Source organism: Pollachius pollachius, assembly GCF_949987615.1.
Source record: "Pollachius pollachius genome assembly, chromosome: 1".
Taxonomy (NCBI): Eukaryota; Metazoa; Chordata; class Actinopteri; order Gadiformes; family Gadidae; genus Pollachius; species Pollachius pollachius.
This window is the reverse complement of record NC_136934.1, coordinates 15,269,084-15,295,296: the sequence shown is the minus strand read 5'-3', so window position 1 is coordinate 15,295,296 and position 26,213 is coordinate 15,269,084. Positions and strand designations below refer to the sequence as shown.

The 26,213-nt window shown below is 40.1% G+C and overlaps 3 protein-coding genes across 3 annotated transcripts in view; 2 read left to right on the top strand and 1 right to left on the bottom strand.

Annotated features, from left to right (window-relative positions):
- Nucleotides 1–15,384, bottom strand: part of oxct1a (3-oxoacid CoA transferase 1a) — a 38,014-nt gene extending 22,630 nt beyond the window's left edge. The window contains exons 1-7 of the mRNA XM_079729558.1: nt 15,184–15,384; nt 13,958–14,066; nt 13,594–13,684; nt 9,125–9,260; nt 8,484–8,633; nt 7,760–7,866; nt 7,155–7,215 (exon numbers count right to left, since the gene is read on the bottom strand). Coding sequence (XP_079585684.1) covers nt 7,155–7,215; nt 7,760–7,866; nt 8,484–8,633; nt 9,125–9,260; nt 13,594–13,684; nt 13,958–14,066; nt 15,184–15,288 — 759 coding nt within the window. The 5' untranslated portion in view covers nt 15,289–15,384. The remainder of the gene's footprint in view (nt 1–7,154; nt 7,216–7,759; nt 7,867–8,483; nt 8,634–9,124; nt 9,261–13,593; nt 13,685–13,957; nt 14,067–15,183) is intronic.
- A 619-nt stretch (nt 15,385–16,003) lies between these two features.
- Nucleotides 16,004–20,201, top strand: rimoc1 (rab7a interacting mon1-ccz1 complex subunit 1). Its single transcript, XM_079733841.1, has 6 exons — nt 16,004–16,123; nt 16,770–16,879; nt 17,409–17,555; nt 18,332–18,463; nt 18,747–18,861; nt 19,150–20,201. Exons 1-6 carry the CDS (start codon nt 16,030–16,032, stop codon nt 19,383–19,385), a joined length of 834 nt encoding a protein of 277 aa, XP_079589967.1. The 5' UTR covers nt 16,004–16,029; the 3' UTR covers nt 19,386–20,201.
- Nucleotides 20,202–20,331: 130 nt separating this feature from the next.
- Nucleotides 20,332–23,043, top strand: fbxo4 (F-box protein 4). The gene is made up of 7 exons (XM_079736085.1): nt 20,332–20,545; nt 20,665–20,936; nt 21,017–21,240; nt 21,682–21,757; nt 21,843–22,015; nt 22,327–22,553; nt 22,741–23,043. Exons 1-7 carry the CDS (start codon nt 20,378–20,380, stop codon nt 22,822–22,824), a joined length of 1,224 nt encoding a protein of 407 aa, XP_079592211.1. The 5' UTR covers nt 20,332–20,377; the 3' UTR covers nt 22,825–23,043.
- The last annotated feature ends 3,170 nt before the right edge of the window (nt 23,044–26,213 follow it).

The following is a 26,213-nucleotide window of genomic DNA, read 5'->3' as shown; positions in this document are numbered from 1 at the left end:
TGGGGGCATAAAAATATTTTGGGAGTGATTGGTAACACCTACCCCCCCCCCCCGCAAATATTATATTATTATTATATATTAATTGTTATCTACATATGCACATACACTCATGGTGGCCAAACACAATTGAGCAGGTGAGAGCGTGTGTGCGAAGCTCTGCCTCTTTTGATGTGTCTCCATCTGCAACCACATGTTCACATCAGGGCAGGCCCGGCCACGGGAAGGCCTGACATGGCAGGCAGAGCCCAGCAGGGGAACAGAGTTCCTCAGGGGCGCATGCTCACAAACGCACCGTAGTGAATAACAGTGTTCCATGTGTCGGTCCTACCGTTTAAGTACAAGTATCAAGGCTGTTCAAGGATCGATGTTGTCCAAATCCATAAATACGAGTCAAAGGAAAACGGATTAGGAAACGACTGTTCTTTGTTTACCCGGGCAACGATGCATGGTATACACAGCGAGCACCGTTTTAATCGAGTGTGTGCAAGTGTGATTGCATGCCGCACGCTGGGCCTTCCGTACATTCAGAAAGAACAACCTATTTGATGGGCTGCCTCCATGCTGGAGACAGCGTTATATAATGCTTAAATCGTTGGCCGTGCTCAGGATCTCTCTTTGAGACGCAAGAATTCTTGTATTATTTATATAACGTACCCATACGTATACGAAGGAAAAAGACCCATAAGCACCAAAATATTAGGGTTCATTGGATTGAATATGAAGAATTTAGGTTTCACATTGTTAGCTTTGTTTCCTATCACACTGTGTTCAGACATTGTCACTAATACTATATATATAAAATATATGTTTACCTGGGCCTCTAATCCACTTGGCTGAGGTGTGCAAGACTGGGAGCCTGTGCCTGTGTGTGTGTGTGTGTGTGTGTGTGTGTGTGTGTGTGTGTGTGTGTGTGTGTGTGTGTGTGTGTGTGTGTGTGTGTGTGTGTGTGTGTGTGTGTGTGTGTGTGTGTGTGTATGTGTGTGTCCTCCTAGACAGGAGGATGAGGAGGAAGAGACGACAGTGCTCCGGGGTGACAACGACACCACACTCTTATTACTCTGTATATTTATAGCATTCCCATTTCCCTCACAGTCTGTACTGGGCTGCCTCCATGCATGAATGTTTACATTTGGAATGACTTAAAACTAGTTCATAGAGATCATCTTGTGTGTGTCTATGTAGTCCTAAATGTTTTTATTATTTGTGGCAATCATTGATTTTAAACACCCATACTGAAGAGATTGTCATCTGATATATTGAGGTTTCGTCTTTTCATTAACCTGCCAAGGAAACTAGTCCCATGTCCAATTCTAGCAAGTCTACCCTATGTCTATAATGTAAATCGTTGTTGGTTTTTAGAAACAAGTCTTCAGATACATCATGGTTTTCCCCTTCAAGTCCTCATTGCTTCCCATGCAATTCAGGTGCCATTGTAAAAATGCCTTTCATTGGCACCATCATCCATTTCAAACACCACCGCTTCGCTCACCAACAAAGGCTGTGCAGAACCCGCTGTTCTCCTCTCATCTCTGTCCCATTGTATGGCGTACATTTGCCCCAGATTATTAACCTAATTTGTGAGCCCTTAAGCCCATAGCAAAGACTAGTTGAACAACACAGCGCGACGGTAGCATGTGCACCTACCTATAGAAAACACATGACTGCACGACAAAACCAATTCCTTCCACTCCACAGCTTTGTTTTGGTTTCCAATACCACGTTTAGACTCACATTTCTCTCCCACAATGCCGCCATTTAATTCAGATGCAACACTGGTAAATTGGATCCCACACTAGCCTAATGAATGGGTTTCACAGTTTAAAAAACGATGATCCCCTGCAAAGTAACATGCAAGCGTTGACAGAACCGTTGGTTGTTTAGATTAGAACATTATTCGCTTGCTGTTCCATTCATGGATTCAAACTACACTATTGTTTTGCATTACATTCATATCGGCCTCCTCCGGCATCACCCACACCTTCACCTATCAAGTCCCGCATGCTCGCTTTTTTTTTTTAAATTATTTTATTTTTTATCTTTATTTTTCATTTTAAAATCCTGGATCTTAATTTTTTCAGGTACCAAATATCAAAAATTACAGCTATGCATGTGCTAATGTCTGCTTGTATTTTTTGAACTGGATATAGCCACTATATCTGGTCAAAAGACAAAAGACTGCAGTTTTGGGGAGACCTGCTTTTGATCAGGGACCGGCTGCTTGTAACACTACACACAACTACATCCCCGTGTGGTACGTGTACTGAAAGATACCAAATACTTGAGAAAAACGGACTTGGACTCCTTTCAAAATGTGAAGGCAACCGTAGAGTACACTAACCGGTCAGCATGGACTGAGTCACCGAGGCAATGACCCGTGGTTTTAATGCACCACAGTTGGACAGCAGGAGGCTAATGCTCAAACACCTAAGGATGGAACTCATTCATATCCAATTAGACCCCTGCCCTCTCAGACGCACGCACGCACGCACACACACACACACACACACACACACACACACACACACACACACACACACACACACACACACACACACACACACACACGCACACACGCACACACACACACACACACACGCGCACACGCACACACCTCTCTTTGATTTGATTCACACCAAAGAGAATTGTACCTCACAACGCGCTGGGGCCTTTCAACGTACCTGCGGCCACGCAACCAGCTGGAAAGCATGGATATGGAGCAATCAATTAATAGGGCTTGGTTACCTAGCAACCTTGGAGGATAGTGGGTATTTGGTAATTACGAATGAGTGTATAGCTCATTTGAAATCGTGTAATTACAAATGACTTTATCGGCTAATTTCTTTGTAAAACAAATGGCGATTAGACGCGACCAGGTATGCTTTGTGGTTTATTGATCCCAAGCGATCCACAACTGTTCAAATTGATTGATTAGAACCATTAAATGGTTTATTTACCATTTATCATGTGACCCAGTTCCCCAACACGATTTATCTATCTGTGGCCCCTCCCTTGGGGCCACAGATCCTAAAAGGATAATGAGGGAGGACACCTTCTTCTGTGCATTGCATCATGCTCCAAGTGCCATCAATCCTAAAAGGACGATTAGACACCTTCTTCTGTGTATTGTATCATGCTCAAAGTGCTAAGAATCCTTAAAGGACGATTATATCCTTATGTGTATTCTATAATGCTCAGGTAAAGGAACAAAAAATAGGGCATTTTAAGAAGCAAGAAAAAAAAAAAAATGTAAAAAAAGAAAACCACTGCCTCGACCATCCAGTTAACTTTAAAAGTCTTCAAACCCTGGTCTGGAGGAGAAATAAATTGTCCTTTGAGAGTAATCAGTTAACCCTTCTCCAAATGTCATTGAGGAGTAAATCAGCAATGAATATCAGCCCACACTGGACGGGTAATGGACAATACTCCCCAGAAGGCTGTGGCGAGGCCACCTGCGTATTCACCGAAGGGTTACAGTGAAGCCTGGGCACACAACACTAACGGCAGGACTAATATTGACTATCTCGTTGCCACATTCATGACTGTCCATGCTCTGAATGCTAAAGGTCGACTTATCTCCGCGGCGCATAAGCGCTTCATTTGCAGCGATAAAGGCCAGCTGATATTCAGCGCACAGGCCACCAACGATCTCTTCACTGCACTGAGGGAGCAGGATTTCCGCAGGCCTACAAGATAATGTTACCGGTCACGTTAAAAAACGGTATTAGACTTTGTTATGTAACTCACAAGAAATTACAAAGAAATGAGAACGTAATTTCAAAGCAATAGCAAAGGATGATTGGAACGTCGATATAATTCCCAAATTACTTCTTTAAATGCTGTACTTTGATAGTGTTGATTAGCCCAGAATGGTTTCTTTAATTCCCGAGAATGCACCACTCCTTACATAAAATGACAAATAAAAATAATGAGCGTACCCATAATATATTTGATTGTACCATTTGATACAGTGGATGTGTGTGTGGCAGTGCAGTTTACACGGTCGGCCTGGATAAAAGAATGTGTTTGATATGCAAATATCTCCATCTGAATATACAAAAAACAGGTAAACGCACAAAACCTCAAAGAGTGAATCGATTGCAAGAACCTACAGTAAAGCCTCAGCCATAATATCCACTCAAACACTGTTTCAAATGGGCTCTAGAAACTAGGCTCGGTGCACATACTCCATCCACAGATTTGACACCTATTTAAGAAAATAGGCTAAAATGGTAATAGCTAAATCACCCCTGGTTATATCTTTTGTCCTATTTAGACACAAAAATCCCCCAAAACACTTATTCAGTGTCCTTATTCATAATTGCCTTTGCAACAGCAGGCTATTGGTTAAAGTAGGTCAGTGGTTCATTTAACTACTATAAGTCTATAGCTTTGACTCAGGGTTGGAGGAAAGCCGAGTTTTTAATGTACCTAATATGTTTTTGCGATTGATTTTTACATTAATATCTAAGCCTATAATAAAAATTCTGTTTGATCCATTTATCTTTTCATTCTCTTCTCTGTAGCTTGTCATTGCTATGTCATCACTTTACATCGCCCCCAAGAGTCATGGCAGACTGTTCAATACGAGAGCCAGCCTACCAAGTCCTGAGTGGCCAGGAGCAGCACTCGCTCACTCAAATGCTTGATCATTCATGATGTCACCCCTAAAGCAAATTCACAATTCCCCCCAACGTCACTTTAAAAAGGTGTTGTAGGTAAGATTTAAGAGTTATAATTTGAGTGTAATTTGTTTGAAATGTCATAGCCGTCTGTCATCTATTAGTGAGTGAAATTCTCTGAGAGAATCTCTGTTTCTAACTGACCCCGGCTCATTTCGGACAAATCAGGGTATCTCTTCCCTGATCGGTTAGGTGAATCCAGATTTTCTGTCAATATCATACCTGTCGTTGCCAAGGTTCACAAAAATTGGGAACATGCAGAGGACAAAGGAGCATTATTTTTGGTTAATTATTGTCCAAATCTTGCTCTCTATAGCCATCGTTCTTAACAATTCTCAACTTGGAGAAGAAAGAGAAGGCCTGGTATATTGAGAGATGCTCTTCAAATAGTTTTCCATATGGAGGTGTTAACTGTGAAACTAGTGGCCATGCTGAGCTGCTCAGCTGCTGTGTGTAAATAGAAAAATGTAAAGCTGGTGGAAAGGGTACGAGAGAGAGAGAGAGAGAGAGAGAGAGAGAGAGAGAGAGAGAGAGAGAGAGAGAGAGAGAGAGAGAGAGAGAGAGACTTTGATTCCTCTCAGATGACAGGTTGGCCAGATGGAATCAAATGAGACGTGTAAAGTGGGGATGATCAGCATTCCCATTATAGTCACACAGATTCTAAGTGTGCAAATCTGACTCTAAACTCTAAAGGGCTTCAATTGTTGGGAAAAATGTGTTTACCTTGTCAAAGCAAGTGGGGAAAAGTAAGTATGGAAGCCTGAAAGTCAACAAAGACTGTTGATGCAACAACATAGCGCAGATTTGTGATACGAGTCAGTCTACTTGAAAAAAAAGTGAATAATATGGTTGTGCCAGTCCCAAGTAAATCTGTAACATAGTTATAGTATTGAATATATCAACTACGTAGACCGTAGTTAGTTCTAGCAAAACACTGTGGACATGTTGACAATTCTGTCCCTCTGAATCCCTCTGTCAGGCTGAATGTTGCAAGCATCTGAGAAACCAATTTAAGGTAATGCTTTATATTAAGATCCTTGTAATAAGCCTTTGTCAATAGGTAATAAGACACTTATTATATGCTTATTAACATTAATTGGTGTTAAGACTATCTATAAGTGTTTATATAACATAATAAACATGTTTATTGCGATATTATAAGACTTTTATAAGCACTTATAAGAAACGTGCCATTGATTGCTTACTAATATTAATAGTCTTATGAGTTTCTTATAGTTGTTAACAAAAGCATTGCAAACCCTTTTATTGAGTCTTACTAGCTTACCTATTATGTCATTTTTAAAACTTTACTAAGCATTTTTTATGCTTATTAAGGTTAATAAATCCTTTATTAAACTGCTAATTATGCATTTTGCAGGTACGGGATCTAAAGCGGGAACAATGCTTATTAAGGTTAATAAGTCTGCACATGTTGAGCGAATGTGATCTGTTTTGTGCCTCATAATATATCCTTTAAAGGCTTTTATTTAAAGGTCATTTTAAACCGGAAGTTCTGTTTATGCAAGTGGATGATGGCTTGACGCATATGCTTGATGAAGTGTTTGACGGACGTTTGAAGGACATGTCCGAATCGTCGGCACGAGCACCCCAGACCAACACAGGGCTCTCAAGTTTTGAACTGAGTTCAGAGTGAGATTTTGTCAGCGGGGGGCAGGGGGGGGGGGGAGTTGATAACATGTGACTGCATAAAAATGTGTCCATAGACATGGTGAATAATGTGTGATAGTGAGCATTATTGTCCCTTAACACTAATATTCAGAAACAACACTGCCTCAAAAGGCTATTGGCCTAAGCAACACCAGTAGAGGCATATACTTTCCCCTGAAAATTTAAACGTTGCAAACGTGCAAAAACACAATTATATATTTATGTGGCATTCAGTCCAATGCTTAAAATATATCTGTGGCATTCAGTATATTAAAGGACCTATTAACCTTAATAAGCATTGTTCCCGCTTAAGATCCCGTACCTGCAAAATGCATAATTAGCAGTTTAATAAAGGACTTATTAACCCTAATAAGCATGGTTCCAGCTATAGATCCCATACCTGAAAAATGCATAATTGGCAGTTAAATAAAGGATTTATTAAACTTAATAAGCATAAAAATTGCTTAGTAAAGGTTTAACAGTGACATATAGGCAAGTTGGTAAGACTCAATAAATGGGTTTGTAATGCGTTTATTAACAACTATAAGAATCACATTATTATATATAGGACCATTATTAATGTTATTAAGCAATCAATAAATAGTTAACAAGTTTCTTAAGTGCTTATAAAAGTCTTATAATCTCACAATAAACATATTTATTATGTTATATTAACACTTATTGATAGTCTTATTAACACAAATGAATGTCATAAGTATATAATAAGGCCTTATTACATATTAACTAAAGCTTATTACAAGGACCTTAATATAAAGCGTTACCCCAATTTGTTTAGGACATACATACCTCTACAATAGTGGTTTTCGCTGCCTTGCACATGGGCTGGTTGAAGTTCCTGGCAGTTTTCCTAATAGGGCAAGGGTAGAGCAGAGGTTCCACTTCATTAGCGTTAGTGTTGAGTTGTTATACTTTCACTCTACATAGTAATTTTTTGGACAATGCAGCTTTAACACTACGTGAATTAACGTGAACAGCTACGTGAATTTTATGGAGTTGGTATACTGCCCTCTAGTGGAAAGAACAAACAACCCCAACCACTAGCTGATTGGCACACGGTAGAAGGTTGTTCTTTGACGGCGCCTTGTTTAGATTTATCGGGATAAAACGAAGTCAAGCAAATCATTATCTGTTGACTCACTACCCCTATGATCTCCTGCAGCCCGCACTGGTATGTTCATTCCTCCTTCAGAACCATGTTGTGACAACACGCAAGGTTGTTCCAAATGTGTCCGCATGACAGCAGCGAGATCTAATTTGATGACATGATAACATGTCCCTGCTGTTCTCGCCCTGAGGGTCTGTTGTCGCTCTAGCATCGAGTGGCCCTATTTTCCAGAGCATTTTCTTCTCTTATTTTCTATATTGCCTGAATTCGTCTTTGCGGCATTTACCTGAAGATGATGTTGCCGGCCCGGTCAGCCTTCCAGGCCTTGATCAGGGCAAAGTCTCCGGTGATGGCCTTCTCCATGATGTAGTGCCTGCCGTTGAACTCGCGCACCTGGAAGCCACCACAAATGAAAACGGTTTTGGGAACTTGTTAAACCATGAAGGAAGGATAATAAACTTTCAGCAAATAAAATAAGCTGAATTTCAACTACATTTATTCTCTTACCAAACTATAATTAAAATATATATTATTTCTTGTATTTTACATTTCTCCATTTTTTAAAGGATATTTTAAGAAAGAATTTTACATGTGACTTCTTCCGTTTTTAAGTTCTATATATGGCGTTGTGTGAACGGTGCAATAAAGATAAAGCTGCCGTTAGTGTCCGTGTAGAAATTATCCACTGCATTATAATCTTATCAGGGACCAGTCTAAAACCAATGCCATGCAAATGGTCTTCATACACTTCAAGAGCTGATTAGCTGTGAGTCACACATAATCTGTTTAAACCCAGGCCCGGTCAGGTTGTATAAATTATGTTGGTATCCAGTGGTGGAAGACAGGTTGGGCATTAAAAATCAGGTATCTGAGAACGTGTAACACTCCCCAATTCAGGGTAAACTACCAAAGAAAATTTGGGTATGGGTCACATATACAAGAAGATACACATTGCATGATATAAATTGTGTGGTGAATTGAAAAGAAGGCTACAGAAACAAGCTTCCCACCTCTCGCATTTCACTGGCAATGGCGATGGTGCCATCCTTGTTGTATTTTATGGGGGAGCCTCCCTCTTGGATGAGGGTACCGTAGCCGGTAGCGGTGAAGAAGGCTGGGACCCCAGCCCCACCTGCTCTGATCCGCTCTGCCAGTGTGCCCTGAGAAAGAGTACACGGGAAACCGAATGCTTTTATGTTTTTCTACATTCAAAAAATGAACTTCCCCTCGGTAGAGTTTGCCAGTCAAAATAAAGTAGAAGATTTTGTATTATTTTTATAAGAAAAGTGTGCGTGTGCGTATATGTGTGTATATGTGTGTGTGTGTGTGTGTGTGTGTGTGTGTGTGTGTGTGTGTGTGTGTGTGTATGTGTGTGTGTGTGTGTTTGTATTATTGACAAAGCAAGTCTTCAAGCAAGGTATTGGTGAGTTCTTAGAGAGCTTTCCCTGGGTCAATGGAGTCCTGAATAGATGACATTTATTCTATACATTTACTCCAGACATTTACCTACTTATACATGATCTATTATCTATTATCTCAAAGCCAAAACGTGCAGTGACATTGCAGAGTTTTAGAGATAATTAATGAATCCTTCTGGTTAGGTGGTTGTTTGGTTGTATATTGGTGCGAATGTGTTGTGTTTTGTAATAACCTGAGGTGTGAGTTCCACTTCCAACTCGCCCGACAAATACTGCCTCTCGAACTCTGCATTCTCGCCAACGTACGAGGAGATCATCCTCTTGATCTGCTTGGTTTGTAGGAGCAGACCCAGGCCGAAGTTGTCCACTCTGGGGGGAGGGAGGTACAGGGAGAGAGGGGCGACACACAATCTATTAGTATTTCGAAAAAAGGACGATCATCTCGTATTCAATTTGCTCGCCAGGAACACAAAATAAAGTCTTTAAAAAAAAAAAGTTAATTTAAAAGAACTATCAAGTAATAACTAATAATAATGAAGGCTGGAAAATAGAAAATCTCTATCCTTTCATGGCCGTCATAACATTTCCATTGTCCAATCAAACTGGATTTTAGCATTATTCATTACTGTATTTCCACAACTTGTTTTATTATCTGTTTCATGTGCCTTCGAAGTAGGCCAAGATCAGCATGTGAGCCTTAAGCACTAGTAATCACCAGACATAGTGATTCATTGTGGTTATTATTAAGGGTTGGACTAGACTCTGCATGTCTGGAAAATTTCTCAGCAATGCAAAAAGACAGCCCAACCCTAAATAAAATCATTAGAATTTTTTTGAAGCTAAATACTGCTTAAGGAAGCAGGCAAAAGCAACTGGTCTGTGTGTTTCGGTCCCGTGAACACAAAGCGAGAGAATCATCACTGAAAACAGAATGAATAAAGAAAAAACTATATTTATTCATGCAGAACATTCACTCACTTTACTGCTGTACTGTACTGTGGGCTATGGCTGGTTTGACATCAAGGTAGATTTTGACACCACACTGTTACCGATACTTGGACCAAGCAAAAGGCCAGGGGGAAAAAACAACCCCAAACTCCTCTGTTCATCAAAAAAGAAAAAGAACGTCACCTGACCTAACTGGCCCTAGCCCCTTTAGAGGCATGAAAGGTCCTAAACACAGAGGACAACAATGGGGACACTGTGAGGCGTGCAAAAGGATAGGCCCTTGGGAAAGAAGTCTTCCTGCAGCATCACAATTGATGTATTCAGGAGTTTTCAGGAGGGAAAATGTAGTTTTAAGAAACGGGTAGAATTTCGGGATTTTATTCAGCTGTGTCTTTAACGAACAAATGAATATATTCAATGCCGTCCTTTGTTCCATGGTCAAATCCATTGTAATGGTCAGGTTTATATTAGACTTTAGAAAGTATTATAAGTTGGTTGATTAATAATATTTAATTAATTTAACAATTATTGGCCGAAGGCAAAGTAAATAGTGGGGAAACACCCCCCAAGACCGAAGGTAGAGGGGACTATTCCCCAATATTCACGGAGCCTGAGGTGAATAATTGTTTTAGTATATACTACACGTGAACACTCCAAAAATAAACAAGACTTTTTGCCGGGATTTATTTGTTTTTATTAGCGATTTATTTGTTTTTATTAGCGTGATGAGACGACCACCACGCGCGCTCCCCAATATCCCGAGTTTGTGATCTCAATCATGGGATATTACCCAATGTCCTGAGATAGCGAACCAATCAAATTGCGCCATCTTGGGAGGTTCACGTGTAGCATATACTAATGACCTATATTGTATGTTTTCTTCAGTCCCCAGAATAAATAGCTGCCACTATTGGAGCAACTAATGGCGAACCAAATAGATAGCTTGATTAATAAAGCAACAAGTACTGGAACTGGGAGAAATCAGTACCGTTTAATTCCCACTACCTGAAGGGCTGCAAACACTAAAGCTCTGCACATCTCTTTGACTAATGGCCTATTAGTTTATCTTGACATTATTGCAAATCACTGATTAGATAAGCCGAACAACTGCTACTGTGTATGCTAAACTCAGCTGATATCAGTTTAAAGATTGCCAGCGCTATATTTATTACTTTACGACTTCTTTGTTGTACCGTTCGGTGACTCTGTCTGTGGTAGCTGTAGTTATGTGTGTGTCCTTCCATGATATAGTAGGTTTGTCTCATTTTACATATATCCAATGATTGACTCATCTCTTCGATCAAAGGGATCATTATCAAATTGTTCATATAACATACCAAAATGTACATTATATGGAGGTAGTTATCTATCTGCAGTTTTATTATTAAAGACATTAAATCTGGAAAATAAAAGTAGTTCAAAAGGGAGGTAGACACAAGATTATCATTGACAATAAAAGGCATGGTTACTGTGTCACCAGGGGCTGTATAAAAAGGGCAAAACGCTCTGAATTGTATTACAGTTATGGCAGCCAGGAATGACATTGTAGAAGGTCGGTCAGCCATTAACCTTTTGAAACGGACATGGCAGAATCGACTGAAATTATATTAGACTTACTTCATCAAAGGGATGGCAGCAAAGCAATGCAGTACATCTCATCTAGCAATCTATAACTGGGGCCATACTCTTTTTTATTGTTTAGTACCAACCAACCAAAAACTAAACCTATGAAATTAATTAAAATACCCCTCCACCCCCAACCCCCCTTTACACACACACAGACACTCACACACCAATTTTATCTACTTCTCTGCATGTGGGTTTTATAGTGGTGCCCATCAGTGTAGAGAATGTGATTTGTAGTTTCCATGGTTTCACTACAATGGTCACCGCACATTCTAGTGCCTGTACTCCAATGTTTTGTCCTTCACTGCGATGTCACCTGACTCTAAAGGGCACCAGGCTAGACATGTGGGTCAGGAAAGTTAACAACAGGAGCGCTGTGATAGATAAGCTTGCTCTATCATTGCATGACTGCCATTCAGAAAGCTTTCTGCAAGCGCTCATTGTTAAGCTGCCCTTGTATCTCTCAAGTCCTTCTCAAGGAACACTATACCAAATAATAAAACATAGCCAACTGTCTGTGTCTGAGAGGACACGAGTGAACGTCCTTAAAGAAAGTGTTGAATCATCCAGCAATATCTTGTTCTTTTGTGTTTGCTTTGGTTTCCTAACATGTTTGATCATGAAAAATATAATCCAAGTTATGCATATTCATTCTTAGCATTCATAAATAAAGCATTTAAACAAAGGTTTATCATTATTTAAATGTGTGTGTGTGTGCGTTTGCGGGCCTGTGCATGTGTTATGCATAACTTTTGCATGGCAGAGGAAAGCAAGTAAGTAACATTTTTGGCTTCAGCTGTAGCATAGCAAATAGGACAGCAGAGAGAACTATTGGAATGACTGGACTTGTTGGGAAAGTATTCATTGAGGTGCAAAACACGATTCCCAGAGATAGTCAGCATGGAGCCAGCAGTGGGACGGGAGGGGGGAGGAAGTTTTCCATGGCATGTGGTGTCCCTCTAAAATTAACTGTTACATAAGTGTGTCTTCCTCGCTGCAGCTCTACAAAGGCAGGAAATCAAACAGGGGACTGGCCAGTGGAATTAGTGAGGGGAACTAAATGCAAACACGCAGGTTGCTCCTGTTGCTACATTAAATGAAAGTGGTCTTAGAATGGTGACCTTGTGCACGCTCCTGTAACGTAAACATGTGGAGCATCTGTGCGGAGTCCCACTGTGATAAAGTCCAGGTTGGTTAGCGAGCAGTATTTTTCTGCTTGCAATGCCACTGGTATGATCTCAGGCATGTTCAGGTTACTTCAAAGATCAGCGACCTTCACTGAACCCTGCTGGTTAAGAAATCTGAAAAGAATAATCAGGCTGTGTAGAATTTGCTTATCCAAAGTAAGCTTTCCCAACACCAGACTTCAGAGTGCATTCTTGGTAAACACAAACTGTCTACTGGTACAAAGTGATGACATTTGTATTGACTTTATGGACAATCATAATCAAGATTAATTTGCTCATGGGGCCTCTCACGCCAAAAAAATGTCAGGACGTTCTGGTGTATGTTTATTGTCACATACTTTACCGGAGTGGCTGGACAAGAACATGCTACTATAAGGGGGTGGCAGTAGCGCCGCAGAGAGACCAACACACATGTCGAGAGATGCTGGTTTGAATCCTTGGCTCTGTAAGGTGCCAGGGTGCCCTTGAGCAAGACACTTAACAACTAACTCCTCCAAATTAATCGTTTTTTCCTTGCATGGCTGACAATAATGCAGTCTATTTGTGATTATGTGTACAAGGGTGAAAGAGAGTCAGTGACCTGTGAAGTTTTTTGAGTAGCTTATGCACAGCAAGCAGGATTACTACATTAAGACTACTAGTGACTAATCTGCTAAAGAAAGCACTGCGACAGAAATGACACATAGTCAAAGGGTATAGGCTATAGTGGTAAGAACCAACACATCTTCACCTGGGCTCAGCATGACTCGGGCCGATTTTCAGTTGAAGAAAAGCATGAAATGATTCATGATAAGAAAACATTAAATTTTATGAGCACACACATATGAACATTTGTTATAAGGTCTCAGGTCATGAACACAGGAGAGAGTCAATTGGAAAGGAGTGCCAGACCAAATAAAGCACTTAAAACAGACTGCATGGATGTGCAAACATGCACTTACCCAGCATTGTTGCTGACGGCTGTTAAACCCTTCACACCAGTTTTCAATAAACTTTTGATCAGGTTCTCCGGAATTCCACAAAGCCCAAAACCTGCAAACAAAGAAAAGATGGAATAGATATGGAAACTATTTTAATTTGGACTTTTAATATTTTACTTACATGAAACTGTTTAAAACGAGTAGAGACATGGTGTCATATTATGATTTGTACTGTCCGTCTTAATCATATTGTATATTTGATTATTATTTTACTATGATTGCCAAGTTACTATCACAACTTTATGCTAACTCATAGCTTCATTCAGGCCATAGACGGGGCCACTACCTTTTCAGAACTTAGTGGTCGGTTAACAGTTGAACTCACCTCCGACCAGAACAGTAGCTCCACTAGGAATATCTTTCACTGCCTCAGTGGGATCTGTGTAGAACTTGGAGTTTCTCTGGCCAGACGTGGAAAAGTAACAGCCGGAGGTCTGTGGAATACAGTCAAAAGCAATGAGGATATAGAGTTTATAGAGCTTTGTTAATTGCACTGTATTGCTGCACTGTAAAATGATAAGTTAATAAGATCCTTGTGAGAGTTAACTGGTAGGGTGTGACATTGAACAAGTATAGCGGAGAAAGGGAAACCAAAAGAGAAGGGGCGGAGGACAATCCCACATCAAAACAGATCTGAAGGGGAGTTGGTTAACGTTCAAGCTGGCCAACGGCTTATGGCAGACTTAAAGCCACCAGCCACTTGACTATTTTCTAATGTCCTGGATGATGCAGCATTCAAATAACCTGAGGGGCAGTACATTTCATTGTTTACATTTCTTTGATTGGGTAGATTGCTCAATTATATGGATCAGCTAACAAAAGACAAAGTGTTTCTTCCAAAATACATTTATTTTAATGTAGTTTTATGTAAGCAGGACAATATATAAAATGATATTTAACATGTACATTAGATTGACTTCTTACAAAGGAGGAGAACCGGTAGCTATTGAGGTTTGGCTTAAGGATAATATGTACATGTATCTGACATCATCATTTGTTGAGATATTAAATACAATGTGGGTTAAAAGCAGTATTGTTGGGCAACACTGACAAACATTCAACGGACAGTATTTACACTGTGGGCTTGATGAGGTTTCGGATACTTGTATATTATGAGTAATATGAAAGCTATGCAATCAATGTAGGCCTATTCAAAATACATGGACTAAGACCTAGATGCATAGTTTGCGTTCGTTTTAACAAACGTTACAACATTGAGTCACACAAACGAATGGTATTCGATCTGTTTGTGCGTCTGTGTGGTTGTTTAAGTTTACATATACTGTACTATATATGTTCCGAGCTGTTAAATCATAAGGGGATTTTAGCTAATTTTAATTAAGTGTACTACTATACATCAATTAAGAAAAAAAAACCTCCCTGGTTATTTGCCTGAACAAGATAAGTATGCGAAGTAAAAAGCCATAAATGCCTAATTTACAGGGATAGTGCTAACATTCATAATGAGGATACACATGCATTAAGAGCCACATGGTTAGTCTGTTTGCTAACGTGTATGTTTCATTCATTAAAACGCATTTCAATACTGACCTTGATCAAGTCATGCTTAGCGAGGTATGATTTGGATCTGCATGTGCCAAATACATTTTTGAAGAACACATTTTCCGCTCGTGATAGTGCTTTAAATGCCGCCATATCTGAGCTATAATGTAAGCTATACCGAGCACCCGATGTTTAAATTCAAGTGGCTATGGTGTAGCCTCTCATGAATGGCAGCCGACGTGTACAGCCGTCGACGTTCTCTGCACTGAAAATACGTCAGTCGGGACCTGAAAGGGGCGGAACATATGCTTAAAGGGGCGTGGTGACCAAAGGTGTGAAACCACAGCTCGGCTATGAGCGACGGAGGCTCGGCGAACTCATTAGAATTTAACCGTTTCGCTGCCGACGAAAGAGACCATTGAGCCCGTCCGAAGAAACCACAAGAGTTAATAATAAAACAACAAAAAGCATTTGTTAAATTGTATTTAGAGTTGTAGAAAAAGGAGTTCCAACAGACATAGGTTTATGATTCCCTACCAACTATACTACAGCAATATGCTTTGTGTATACCACACAGTTTGGGAAAATTCATCAAATATAAATGCTAAAAAAATCATCAAGGTTAATTCAAGGTTTTATCAGATATTGAATTGCTCTGTGTTTTTTGTATTTCTTACAACCTGAGCAGAGCAATTGTAAAACAACATTAAACTTTCCCGGGGATTTATCAAGTAATCTGTATTAATCATAGGAATTAATCTGAAACCAAATTTGACGCTAAAATAAACACACACACACGCGCGCACGCACGCACACGCACATACACACGCGCACACACGCGCACACTTTGAGCACGTGAATAATCCAGCGCTCACGTGACAAAGGTTTTCAGTCATGGCTGACGACTGCAGGCGACAAGGCTTCGAGCTGGAGCGACGGATATTTGAGTTGGACATAAAGTGTGCTAGCCTGCGATCGGAAAAACAAGGTATCGGTTTTAAGTCCCCGTATGGATATGGGACATACAAATAAACGTTTACACTTCGAACCCTGTTGCGGCTGACCGCCCAGTTAATACGACTAGCTAGCGTGCTAACGATATGTAGCCTAGCTTGACGCTACCATAACAACATCTGTTCTCCGGTTAAACGTTATGTGTTTACATTACATTCGCATAAACCCAGATGGCTTACTGCACCTCTTTTGGTTGTATTGTTTGGCTCGATGCAATGCAATTGTGATGGATTACCAGCTACCGAAGTGAGTTTTTGGGACAGCTGTAGGCTACATTGCTAAGGTTAGCTCAATAATGCGGAGTGGACAGTTATTTTATTTGCTGATCCTTAGAATTGGTAGTTTCCCAGCAGCAGTGTGAGGACCACCGTAATGTTAACTTGGAGAATGCGCTTGTTCTACCAGTCAAGTTAGGCCGCTATGGCTGCTTTGTCTTCGAAAGTGTATGTCATATTAACAGTCAGTTACCCTCATAGCATCAAGGGGGAACAAAGTGTGGACAAAATTTCTTAATGTCATATTCAAAAGAGTTGGTCATCAGCAGACATCCATTACGCCGTACATACTCGATTCCATCCGGTTAGGTCTGTAATTGTTATGTATGATTTTTTTTTCCTTAGATGACGACTATTTACAGAATGCGTCTACCATACTAGACAAGTTGAAAAGCTTCTACAGACAAGGAGGAGAGACGAGCAGTCTTCCCAAACTGCTTCAGGATTACACACAGGTAAACACAAGGATATCACTTGATTACCCCTCTTGTCTTATCAAGCAGTGATTTATAAACACACAACACACATGTGTTGAATTTGTTTATTATTACTAATGCTTTCAAAATTGAAAGTGTGTATGCAGTGTGTCTACATGCTCATAATCACATTGGAGATTAGATTTAAGGCGTACAAAATAACTGATTGGATGCAAGTGGATATATTGTATGTAGATATGTGCATGTTATAATGTTTAAACATACAAACCCCTTTTATGATCATTGTCACATTCTGGAAGTGTACTGCCTGTTTTTAAAGAATATAAGATTATCTTTATTAATTCTGGTTGACTATATATTATTTATAATTGTCTTAAATACATTGCTATGTTCGTTTTTAGTTGCTTTACAAGCAAAGTTATGTAGGAAATAGTAGTCTATTACGACTAATACTACCATAGTACAGTGTTACTGAATCATACTACATATCTTTTTTGTGTGGGTAGTGCTGGGAAAAAACATTTAATTCTGTATTTTGTGTATGTAGGTGATCCTAGACATCACATTTTATGAGGAAAATAGGCTTGTGGACCAGGAGTTTCCTGAAGACAGTTCCCCATTCAAAATCCAGCAGCTGCTGCAGGACCTCACAGAGCCAGAAGTGTTGGCAGGAAGACTGGCACCAGCACAAGAGGTGTGTGTGCTTGTGTTGGTTGAATTATCTAACGGCTATATAAGAAAATACTCCACTTTTTGAATCAACATCACTGTTGTCTGGGAACTGCCACCCTCCCGAAACACAAATGGTTCTTTGTGGATAAGGGTTTCCTCTTAGAGAGCAGTGATGCCGAAGGAAGTCTGCAGTTTTGTTGAGTCACCCACTTAAGTGAAGTCAAGCGTTTGAGGGTCTATTATAACCCCTCATAACTCGTACCTAAAGTGAAATGCCCTTCTATCAGCCCTACACTTGCTACTTTTACTGCAAAACATCTGCAGTAGTTTTCTTTGGTCGATGGTTAAATCACAGTCTAGCAATCGGCAAAAAGAAGCACTTCTAAAGTACTTAAACCAAGTCTGCATTGCTATCATACCGGAAAATAACCAAATTGATTTTAAGGATGTAATCTGTTGACCAAAGTTTGGCAAATGAATTTGGGCACCAATGAGAGTCTCTCATGCCAGGGGTTGGCGTTTGTTCTTATAGCTTGAACGAAAACAAATTGTGAACTGGAGTAACTGAATTACTAGTGATTTGTCATAAATGATATCAGAACAAACAAGCCTCTTACTTCTAGATGGAAGAGAAATTGGTTTTGAACATGATTTAAAGACGATGCTACGATGGCATCTCTTTTGCGTCAATACTGCACATGTCAAATCTATGAACATGCATTCATAGCATTATATAGATATTCAGAAATGGCCATTTCATTGTTCTGCGTGTGTATTTGGTCTGTTGGGGGACCTCAGGTGCAGTCTGTGCTCGGCCTGGAGCTCTTAGAATGCCTTTACTGGAGACGGGGAGCCCTGCTGTACATGTACTGTCACACTCTGCACCAACGGAAACAATGGATAAAGAAGAACAAGGACACATTTCTTAAGGTACACCATCCTATATGACCGGACGTGGATGCATTTTAATCCATTCTGCATAATTTGGAATAAAGTGCTATATATCCAGAGCAATGTGCAGTGAATGATGCATTTATAGGTCATTACGGACCAAATAATTGGCTATTTAACTTGCTCAAGGGAGCCTACAGGTAGACTGTGGGCATTGGGGGTCGAACCCTGTACCTTTTGTCAGGGAGTTGTATGTAACTTTTGTTGTTGTGTTGTGCGGATGCACCACAATGCGTCTGAGAGTCTTTGGCCTCTCCATCAGTGTATCCAGGAAGGTGTGCGCTACCTGATGCGAATGCTCCAGGTGCGAAACTCTGTGAAACTCAACGACGGGGTGGTTCTCCACGACACTGCCACCGCCAACTTCCTATCTGAAGGTACGCATGTTGTTACTTATCTTCACCCTTCAGCACAGGTACTTGTTACTATTTGTATGTAAAGAAATGTTACAAAGCCTCTGCTCTGTAACATGGAGGACTGCATCCATAACCAGTTAAAACAGTAACATGACTATAATACTCTGCATAGTAGGAGTTTAACAAGATATTTGATTAACTCATTTAAGAGTCTTAATTTCCATTCGGCATTATGTGAAGTAGAGCTATGTCCTCCACCACAGAACTGCACTGCTAATCAGCTTCTTGGTTTTCTCATCCTCTGCTCAGGTATCTTCTCCGACACTCACCTGCTGACGATGATGTACATCGGCGAGATGTGCTTCTGGGCCGTGAAGTACGAGGACTGCAGTGTCGACATGATGGACCGCAAAGAAGACCGTCTCCAGTTTCGGGACATTGGAACACAGATCCTCAACAAATACGTGCTGGCCTGCGAGGGCCCGCTGCAGGGCCAGGGCTGGAACACAGAAAACGCCAAGGAAATCCTTAGTATCTTACAGTAGAACACCAAGCAGCTCCCGCACTGAAGTTGCCCTCAGGCACAAGTCCAAGATCAAAACATACGTGTACCGCCTCCAAAATAAAACCTTAACCCAACGGGGGGGAACCATTGATGTGCATAGAGTGATTTTAAAGTGGGGTGGTTGGGGTATCTTAAGTAAGTGAAGTAAAACAGTCTTGGGTTTGTGTTTAAAGGCAACCTCATTCTATGCCAAACAGCTCTGGCCAAAGGAGAGGTAATAAGGGGCTAGAGGGTTTTGGGTGTATAGTGTAAAAGTGGGGTAAAGGAGAAAGATTAATAAAACAAAACAAATGTTCTCTCTGTCCCTGAAACACTTATCTTCCTGACTCCAGGCAGGTCGGAGCATATGTTCTGCTCTGAGAATGTGGTAAAGTAACATTAATATTAATATTAGAAAGACTATTAAGAAAATAACCTTTTTTAAAAAAAGATTTAGTTAATGATAATCCATTTGGGAATGAGACATTGCACAGCGACTTTTTATTTATTTTATTTTATTTTTTCATTTTTGTTATACTTTTGTTAATATATTTTTAATTAATTGCGTCTATATTACAAAAGGTAAGGATATGTCACAATATGTTGATTGAGACTGAAGTATTCTTTGAACTTTTTAAAGTACAGTTTAAATATCTGCTTTGTAATGCTTCGTTTGTGTCATCCCATCTTCGAGTTCATTTTTTTTCTGACACATAACTGATAGTATGCCTATAATTGAAGTGTTCTTTTCGAGGAGAAAAAAAAATCATTTTCTGTTTTTTATGTCCTCAATGAAATTAAATACGCGCGTTGGTTTAACAAAGATTCCTTTATTACTTACTCTTACCGAATAATGACTTCAAATGTTATTGTGTATTTGGTGATTGCCTAAATACGTCATACAACATTCCCAAAATGCACTTGGGTATTCCAACAACAAGGAAGTGTTCAAAGGTTGGTTTAAGAAAGTTTCATTTTAAAAATCAGATCCCAATGGTAAATATGGAAGCGCAAACGGAGAAGCTCAGCGAATCGCTTGTCATTCGTAGCCTTAAACGTTTCAGAGATCGATTCTTTTACAACACCTGTCAACTAGAAAGTGATTCGAATCAAAGTCCGAAGATTCCTGTGGAGGATGCATCTCTTCTAGATAGAATACCGGTGAGATATAATTTCACACGCTAGTTTTTCCCACCTTTATTTCAGGATTCTAACAAGTTACATTTTAACTATAAGTTAATATATGAACATTAGAAATCTAAACACATTTCCTGCTTAAGGTGGACGTACAGTTTCTGATCCTGACGCTTCTTCCTCCTGAGGATATCTGCCGCCTAGGAGCTTCCAGTCGCTACTGGAGGGCTCTGGTTAGGGATTCATTACTATGGAAATACATTCTGCTCCGGGATATGCCTCATTGGTCCTCCATAGATCACGTGACAATGCCTAAACTAGAAGCCCTGGCATCTCCCCTCTGTAGCGATGACCTTCAGCTTGAGGAAAGAGTGGAGGGTGAAGAACAGGACGTATCGAAATATGACTACATGGCAGAGTGGGTAAATCAGGATATCAATAAAATGTTGTATATTGTTATTCCTAGCTTTTTGAATATATTCCACCATACTGTCACAGGTACATGAAGGGCCATCCCGCCTGCAGACAAAAATGGCAGTTTTCAAGACCCCCATATGAGGTTGTCACTTCCTACCTCACCTCCTTGCTACCGTCTTCTGAGCCACGCTACGCCATGTTCGGGCCCGGTATTGAACAGCTGGATGTCTCCATGGTGACGAGGCTCATGCACGCTCCAGATGTGCTGCCTGTGGCTGCCATTCCCAGTGGGAGACAGATAAATGGTAGAGAAATGTACTACATTAAACATGACACATTTTTTGTGTAATTATTATTAAGCTGTAATAGTAACATGAAATCTAATCTTAGTACTTTAAACCAGACATGCTATAAGCTTTTTTTTATTTCCACATTCATGGCATGAGTTGTTAATCAGCAGAAGAACTGTGCTCTTGATGTGCACTTAAAGATTGATGTGTTCCAACATGATAATTCACTGAAAAACTAAATATGTGTTGGAAGATTACAGGCAAACCAACAGCTCAAGTTATATTCTGTCATGCAGGCATGGAAGTGTCCATGCAGATTCATACAATTGTGGATGGAGTTACTGGCCATCCAGGCTCCAAAACAATATTGGGTTTTCAGTTGTTTGTTTTTGAATTGTCCTGGTAATTATTCAATTACTTAGCCAACCTAAACCCACCCATTCTTCATGAATATAGGAATTGGCTCAGGAATCAGTTATACATACAACCATCAACACAAACTAAACATCTTGACTCTCTACTCAACCAATAGGTAAGTGTAACGTAACAATACTCCTGATTTTAGAGTTCCCTTCCTTTTATAACTTGTCGACGTGGACATCTCTGTGTGGCTGCAGGGCTGAGAGGGACCGAGCCAGAGTTGGCAAGTACAGCGTCAATGATAAACTCTTCACATTGGAAGACACGGATCCACCCAGCTGTCCGATGTTTGTCCCCAACCCTCAAGTGCAGGAAGTGTGCCAAGCAGTGAGCGGCTTTATCTACGTAGCCAATGCAGAGCCTGGGAAGGGTAAGACGATGAGCAGCGTCAGCTTAAGGTTTTAGTTTAACTTCCATAGTGGCCCACACACACGCAGAAAAACTAATCCTGCCGTGCTTGATGCTTTTACGTTTCTATAAACTACGTCTTTGATATCACAATCACAATCTCTTCATTGTTATTGCATATGGTACGACGGAATTTAAATGCAAACAGTATTGCACAGTTGCGTTGTCCAGTTTTTTGTTAGTGCAAATTGGTACATTTAGGACATTTTAAAGGTGCTTGTGAAAAGAGCAGTCGAATGTGAATGCATAATTCTTGTTTGTGCATGGTGATAGGTGATGGGCAGGTGGAGGCCGCCAAGATCCAGGCAGTGTTGAGCCCTGCCTGGGGTTCCACGACCAGGCCCCTCCTGGTGCTCTCCTGTGTATCCAGAGAGCGACTGGAGGAAGACCTGGAGCCTGAGGCGGCCTTGAGAACCACCCCCACTGGGGCACGGTGTAGGACCCCCAGTGTTGAGATGGCCCAGAGACTGAGACTGCCACAGCTGCCTAACCCGTGGATGGTAATGCATGTACCACGATATTTAGCTTTCTCTGTGTCTGCCTGTTATGGAGTTGAAACATACTACAAATTCATGTGTTTCAGTGTATGAGTGTGTGTGCTTATTTGTGTGTGTGTGTGGGGGGGGGGGGGTATGCACATTTATGTACATGCCAACTTATATTGTGTGTTTTTTAATCTATCTCAAGGTACAAAATACTGTGGCGGAATCTCTGTCAGGTCTGCTGGATGGCATCTCCTGGTTGCTACGCTACTCTGGCCTGAGAATCTAAAGCATCCAGAATATTCTGTTGTGTTCTCAGAATCTAGTCAGTTCCTCCACTGATCACGGTATTCATTTAATTAAGGTGTAGGGTGAATGTAAGCTGTATGAGCTCATAACAGTTGATTAATGTTTTTAATGTTTTGTATGTATGATTTATATATATATTTACCATTCAGTTTTTTATGTAAAATGAATGTGCTATCCAAATAAAATATGTCTATATCTACATGTTTGGCTTTGTTTGACCTCAAGTGTGCAGGATATTACTATATAGTGTTGAGATGTAAAGCCGAATAGGACATACAAATTGACTGAACTCAAGTGGGTACATGTGCAGTTGCATTCCATCACAAACGGCCAACCACAATTTTAATTAGAGGGGAACCACATTCACAAACCTCTGTAATGGTTAGATGTTGGATTGGACAATAAATAACCTATATTGGTTCAGGAAATCGAACCTCCCATGGCATCTAGTCATTGATTTTAATGAATCACCAACCCTGTTTGGTGATTCTACCACACTGGAAGCCAAGCTCATGTCTAAAGCATAATTATCGATGCTTAAGCCTTGGCACTTGCCCTTTTCTACCAACAGGTGGCAGAAAAGAGCTCTATCTGCCATTGAAACATGTGCGGCCCGTGGTTAGTTTGTGGTCAAGTGAGCCGACGTTCATATTACTCTGCGCCTTTATCAACGTAATAACGGCCGACTTGTTTGAAGAACCAGAATAAACTTGACAAACTCTCGATTGAGTTAAGTTCTTACCCAATATCCATCGTTTTACATCTACATCTACCTTTAAATTTACATATTTCTACATGTTCACAAATATATATATTATAAAATATAAATATTTAACATTTCACTGTAGTTTATTTAATAACAAGTTTATACTCATTATTTCTTATTGAATAATATTGTCACTGGAAAAATAGACTATTGGTTGACAAATATCCAAAGGAATGTACATTTAGCCTATTCAATAGTAATATAATGGCATAGTAGGCCTAATGTAATTACATGTAAAATAGAGTATAAATTGGACGTCGAGTTGAAATGCTATTAGATTATTGTGCGTTTCTGACATTAAAAGTATCCCTCCATGGGTTTGTGAAGGAAACTAGTGCAGGCTTATACAGTTATGGATGGTGTTTTATTCTCCCAGAGAAAGGGATACTCTTAATATTTTTTAATTAATCCAAATCGTATATTTTATTTGTATTATATGCCTTTGCTGTTCAATTATATTGCACGTATTCGACTTTTTCAAATACAACCTAACTTGAAACAACACTTTGTTTGTTGCTCTTTATTATTAATATTTAGCCTTGATTTAGATTGTTCCACTTGCATGGAGTTTTAAATTAGGAAATTGGATGAATTCTTTCTCCAACTTCAAAACGTTGTTTTACGTGATTTGCAAAAAAGATTTAGAATGGAAGCATTATTGCAGCAATTCCAGCATTTCCTTTAGCTTTAGTCTATCTGAGAATCAGGGACAGATTTATCGTATTATATGTATTATATTTACAGTATGTATCTTTTTTCTACAGGCTTTTCATTTAATCTCTTAAGTATAAATAGAAGACTATACAGAAGGGACCTTTAATTTCATTGATACAATTCGCTGTTCTGTGTAAACAGGATGTCTATGCTTTTGACCATAGGCCTACTTACGTCAACAATTTACGGACACCATCTCCCCGGGGGAAATCTCCTGCAGCCTTTGTGGGAGGGTGTAAAGTATTGTGAGGTATTGTTCAACAATGAAGGGGGAATACCATGCCAATGCCTGTGAATAAACACCACTTAAATGTAACTGTTCAATAATCCAGCTCAGGAGTCACCCAGGCCAAGATGGCCAGGAGCCATATGAATGGCTGTGCCGTGGGAACCTATCTTTAAAGTATTAACTGGGAATAACAATTACAAATCCCCTGTCTGTTATTGTGGTTGCAAAAGGGAAAGACTGCATGATTGTGTGGCCAAGAATGAGTGAAGACTCATGATAGGTTTGAATTCAGTTTCTGACCTCTCAAAGTATTTTGCAGTAACAGTAATAGCATCATAGAAGGCGTTTTCCTTAATCTAGAACAGGACAGATCAGATACATATCAGGGGTTTCAATCCAACCGGTGCATGCACACACACACACACACACACACACACACACACACACACACACACACACACACACACACACACACACACACACACAAACCCACACCATTATTCCTCACACTTGAACAAAAGAATACCTACATTTCATGAATTACATATTGTGTGTTGCAATAAACAACCACATGGGAGTTTTGAACTAATTGACCTACATAGAGAATTGCAGCAGTATTTGCCACAAGTCATTTTCCTTCTAATATTAAAACCTTCCACCCAAATTGTGAAACTTCAGAACCAGATACTCGTTGTTGAGGACTGAATCAGGGTTAAATAAATAGATATAAAGTACTGCATGCCTGGGTAGAAGGCTGGCTTCAGAAAGTGGCTTCCCTTAAGATATTTTATTGCCACAAGGACAAACGATTTTTTATATATGTTTTTCTTTGCACATGTTTGTGGTAAAAGCACCAGAAATATTTGGACGCCCATATTTTACATTGAATTCCTAGTCCACCTAAAGGTAGAATATGTGTGTGTATAATATGTTGAAATACATGTGCCTCAGACACATTGAACTTTTCTTTTTTAAAGATGCATACATTTTTACCACAATCAATTGATCAACCTTGTTTTAAGTGAATCCCGGCTATAATTGCACTCCATGCCAACTGAGTCTTGTGCAGTAAAAACACATTGGAGAACCAGTTGATCCTCTTCCGTCTTCTCCACTTTTCTTTTTCTTCCTTTGCCTTGACTCTCTTCCTTTCATCAGTGCTAAATTCCTGATTTGTATTCTGCGTTGCAGCCACCGTTAAAGCTGCCACACATACGCGTGAAATACTTGATTTGCATGATGCATGATGCATTGAGTGATTAACTGGGCGTCTCTCTTAATTGGCTTGTTTTGCACCTGCAAGGGCTCTCATGCTGCTCTAGCCAGATTTCACCGATCCCGCCCATTCCCCACAATTTACTCTCATTTCCTGTCCTCCCACACTCCCCCTCGCCCAGCCAGCCCCCATGTTGTCTTGTATGATGAGAGCCACACAATCATGACACGTACGCTTCATAGACGAAGTACGCCATGCTGCTTACTCCAACAGGAGTCGGCACTGAAGGAGGTGGTAGAACCCTTCCTTCTGCTTTGCATATGTGTTTGTATGTGTGTGTGTGGCTGTGCATGTGACGTTTGTAAGTGTTTTGAGTGTATTTGGTGTGCACACACACATGTGACTAGCATGTGCACAAGTGTTGTGTGTGTGCATGTATGTGTG

Bases quoted from the DNA above. Each gene is read 5' to 3' on its own strand.
- rimoc1 (XM_079733841.1), top strand. From the start codon at position 16,030: ATGGCTGACGACTGCAGGCGACAAGGCTTCGAGCTGGAGCGACGGATA. The intron at 17,556-18,331 runs GTGTGTGTGCTT...GGGGGACCTCAG, and splicing joins GACTGGCACCAGCACAAGAG to GTGCAGTCTGTGCTCGGCCT. The intron at 18,862-19,149 runs GTACGCATGTTG...TCCTCTGCTCAG, and splicing joins CGCCAACTTCCTATCTGAAG to GTATCTTCTCCGACACTCAC.
- fbxo4 (XM_079736085.1), top strand. From the start codon at position 20,378: ATGGTAAATATGGAAGCGCAAACGGAGAAGCTCAGCGAATCGCTTGTC. The intron at 21,241-21,681 runs GTAGAGAAATGT...TCATGAATATAG, and splicing joins CAGTGGGAGACAGATAAATG to GAATTGGCTCAGGAATCAGT. The intron at 21,758-21,842 runs GTAAGTGTAACG...GTGTGGCTGCAG, and splicing joins ACTCTCTACTCAACCAATAG to GGCTGAGAGGGACCGAGCCA.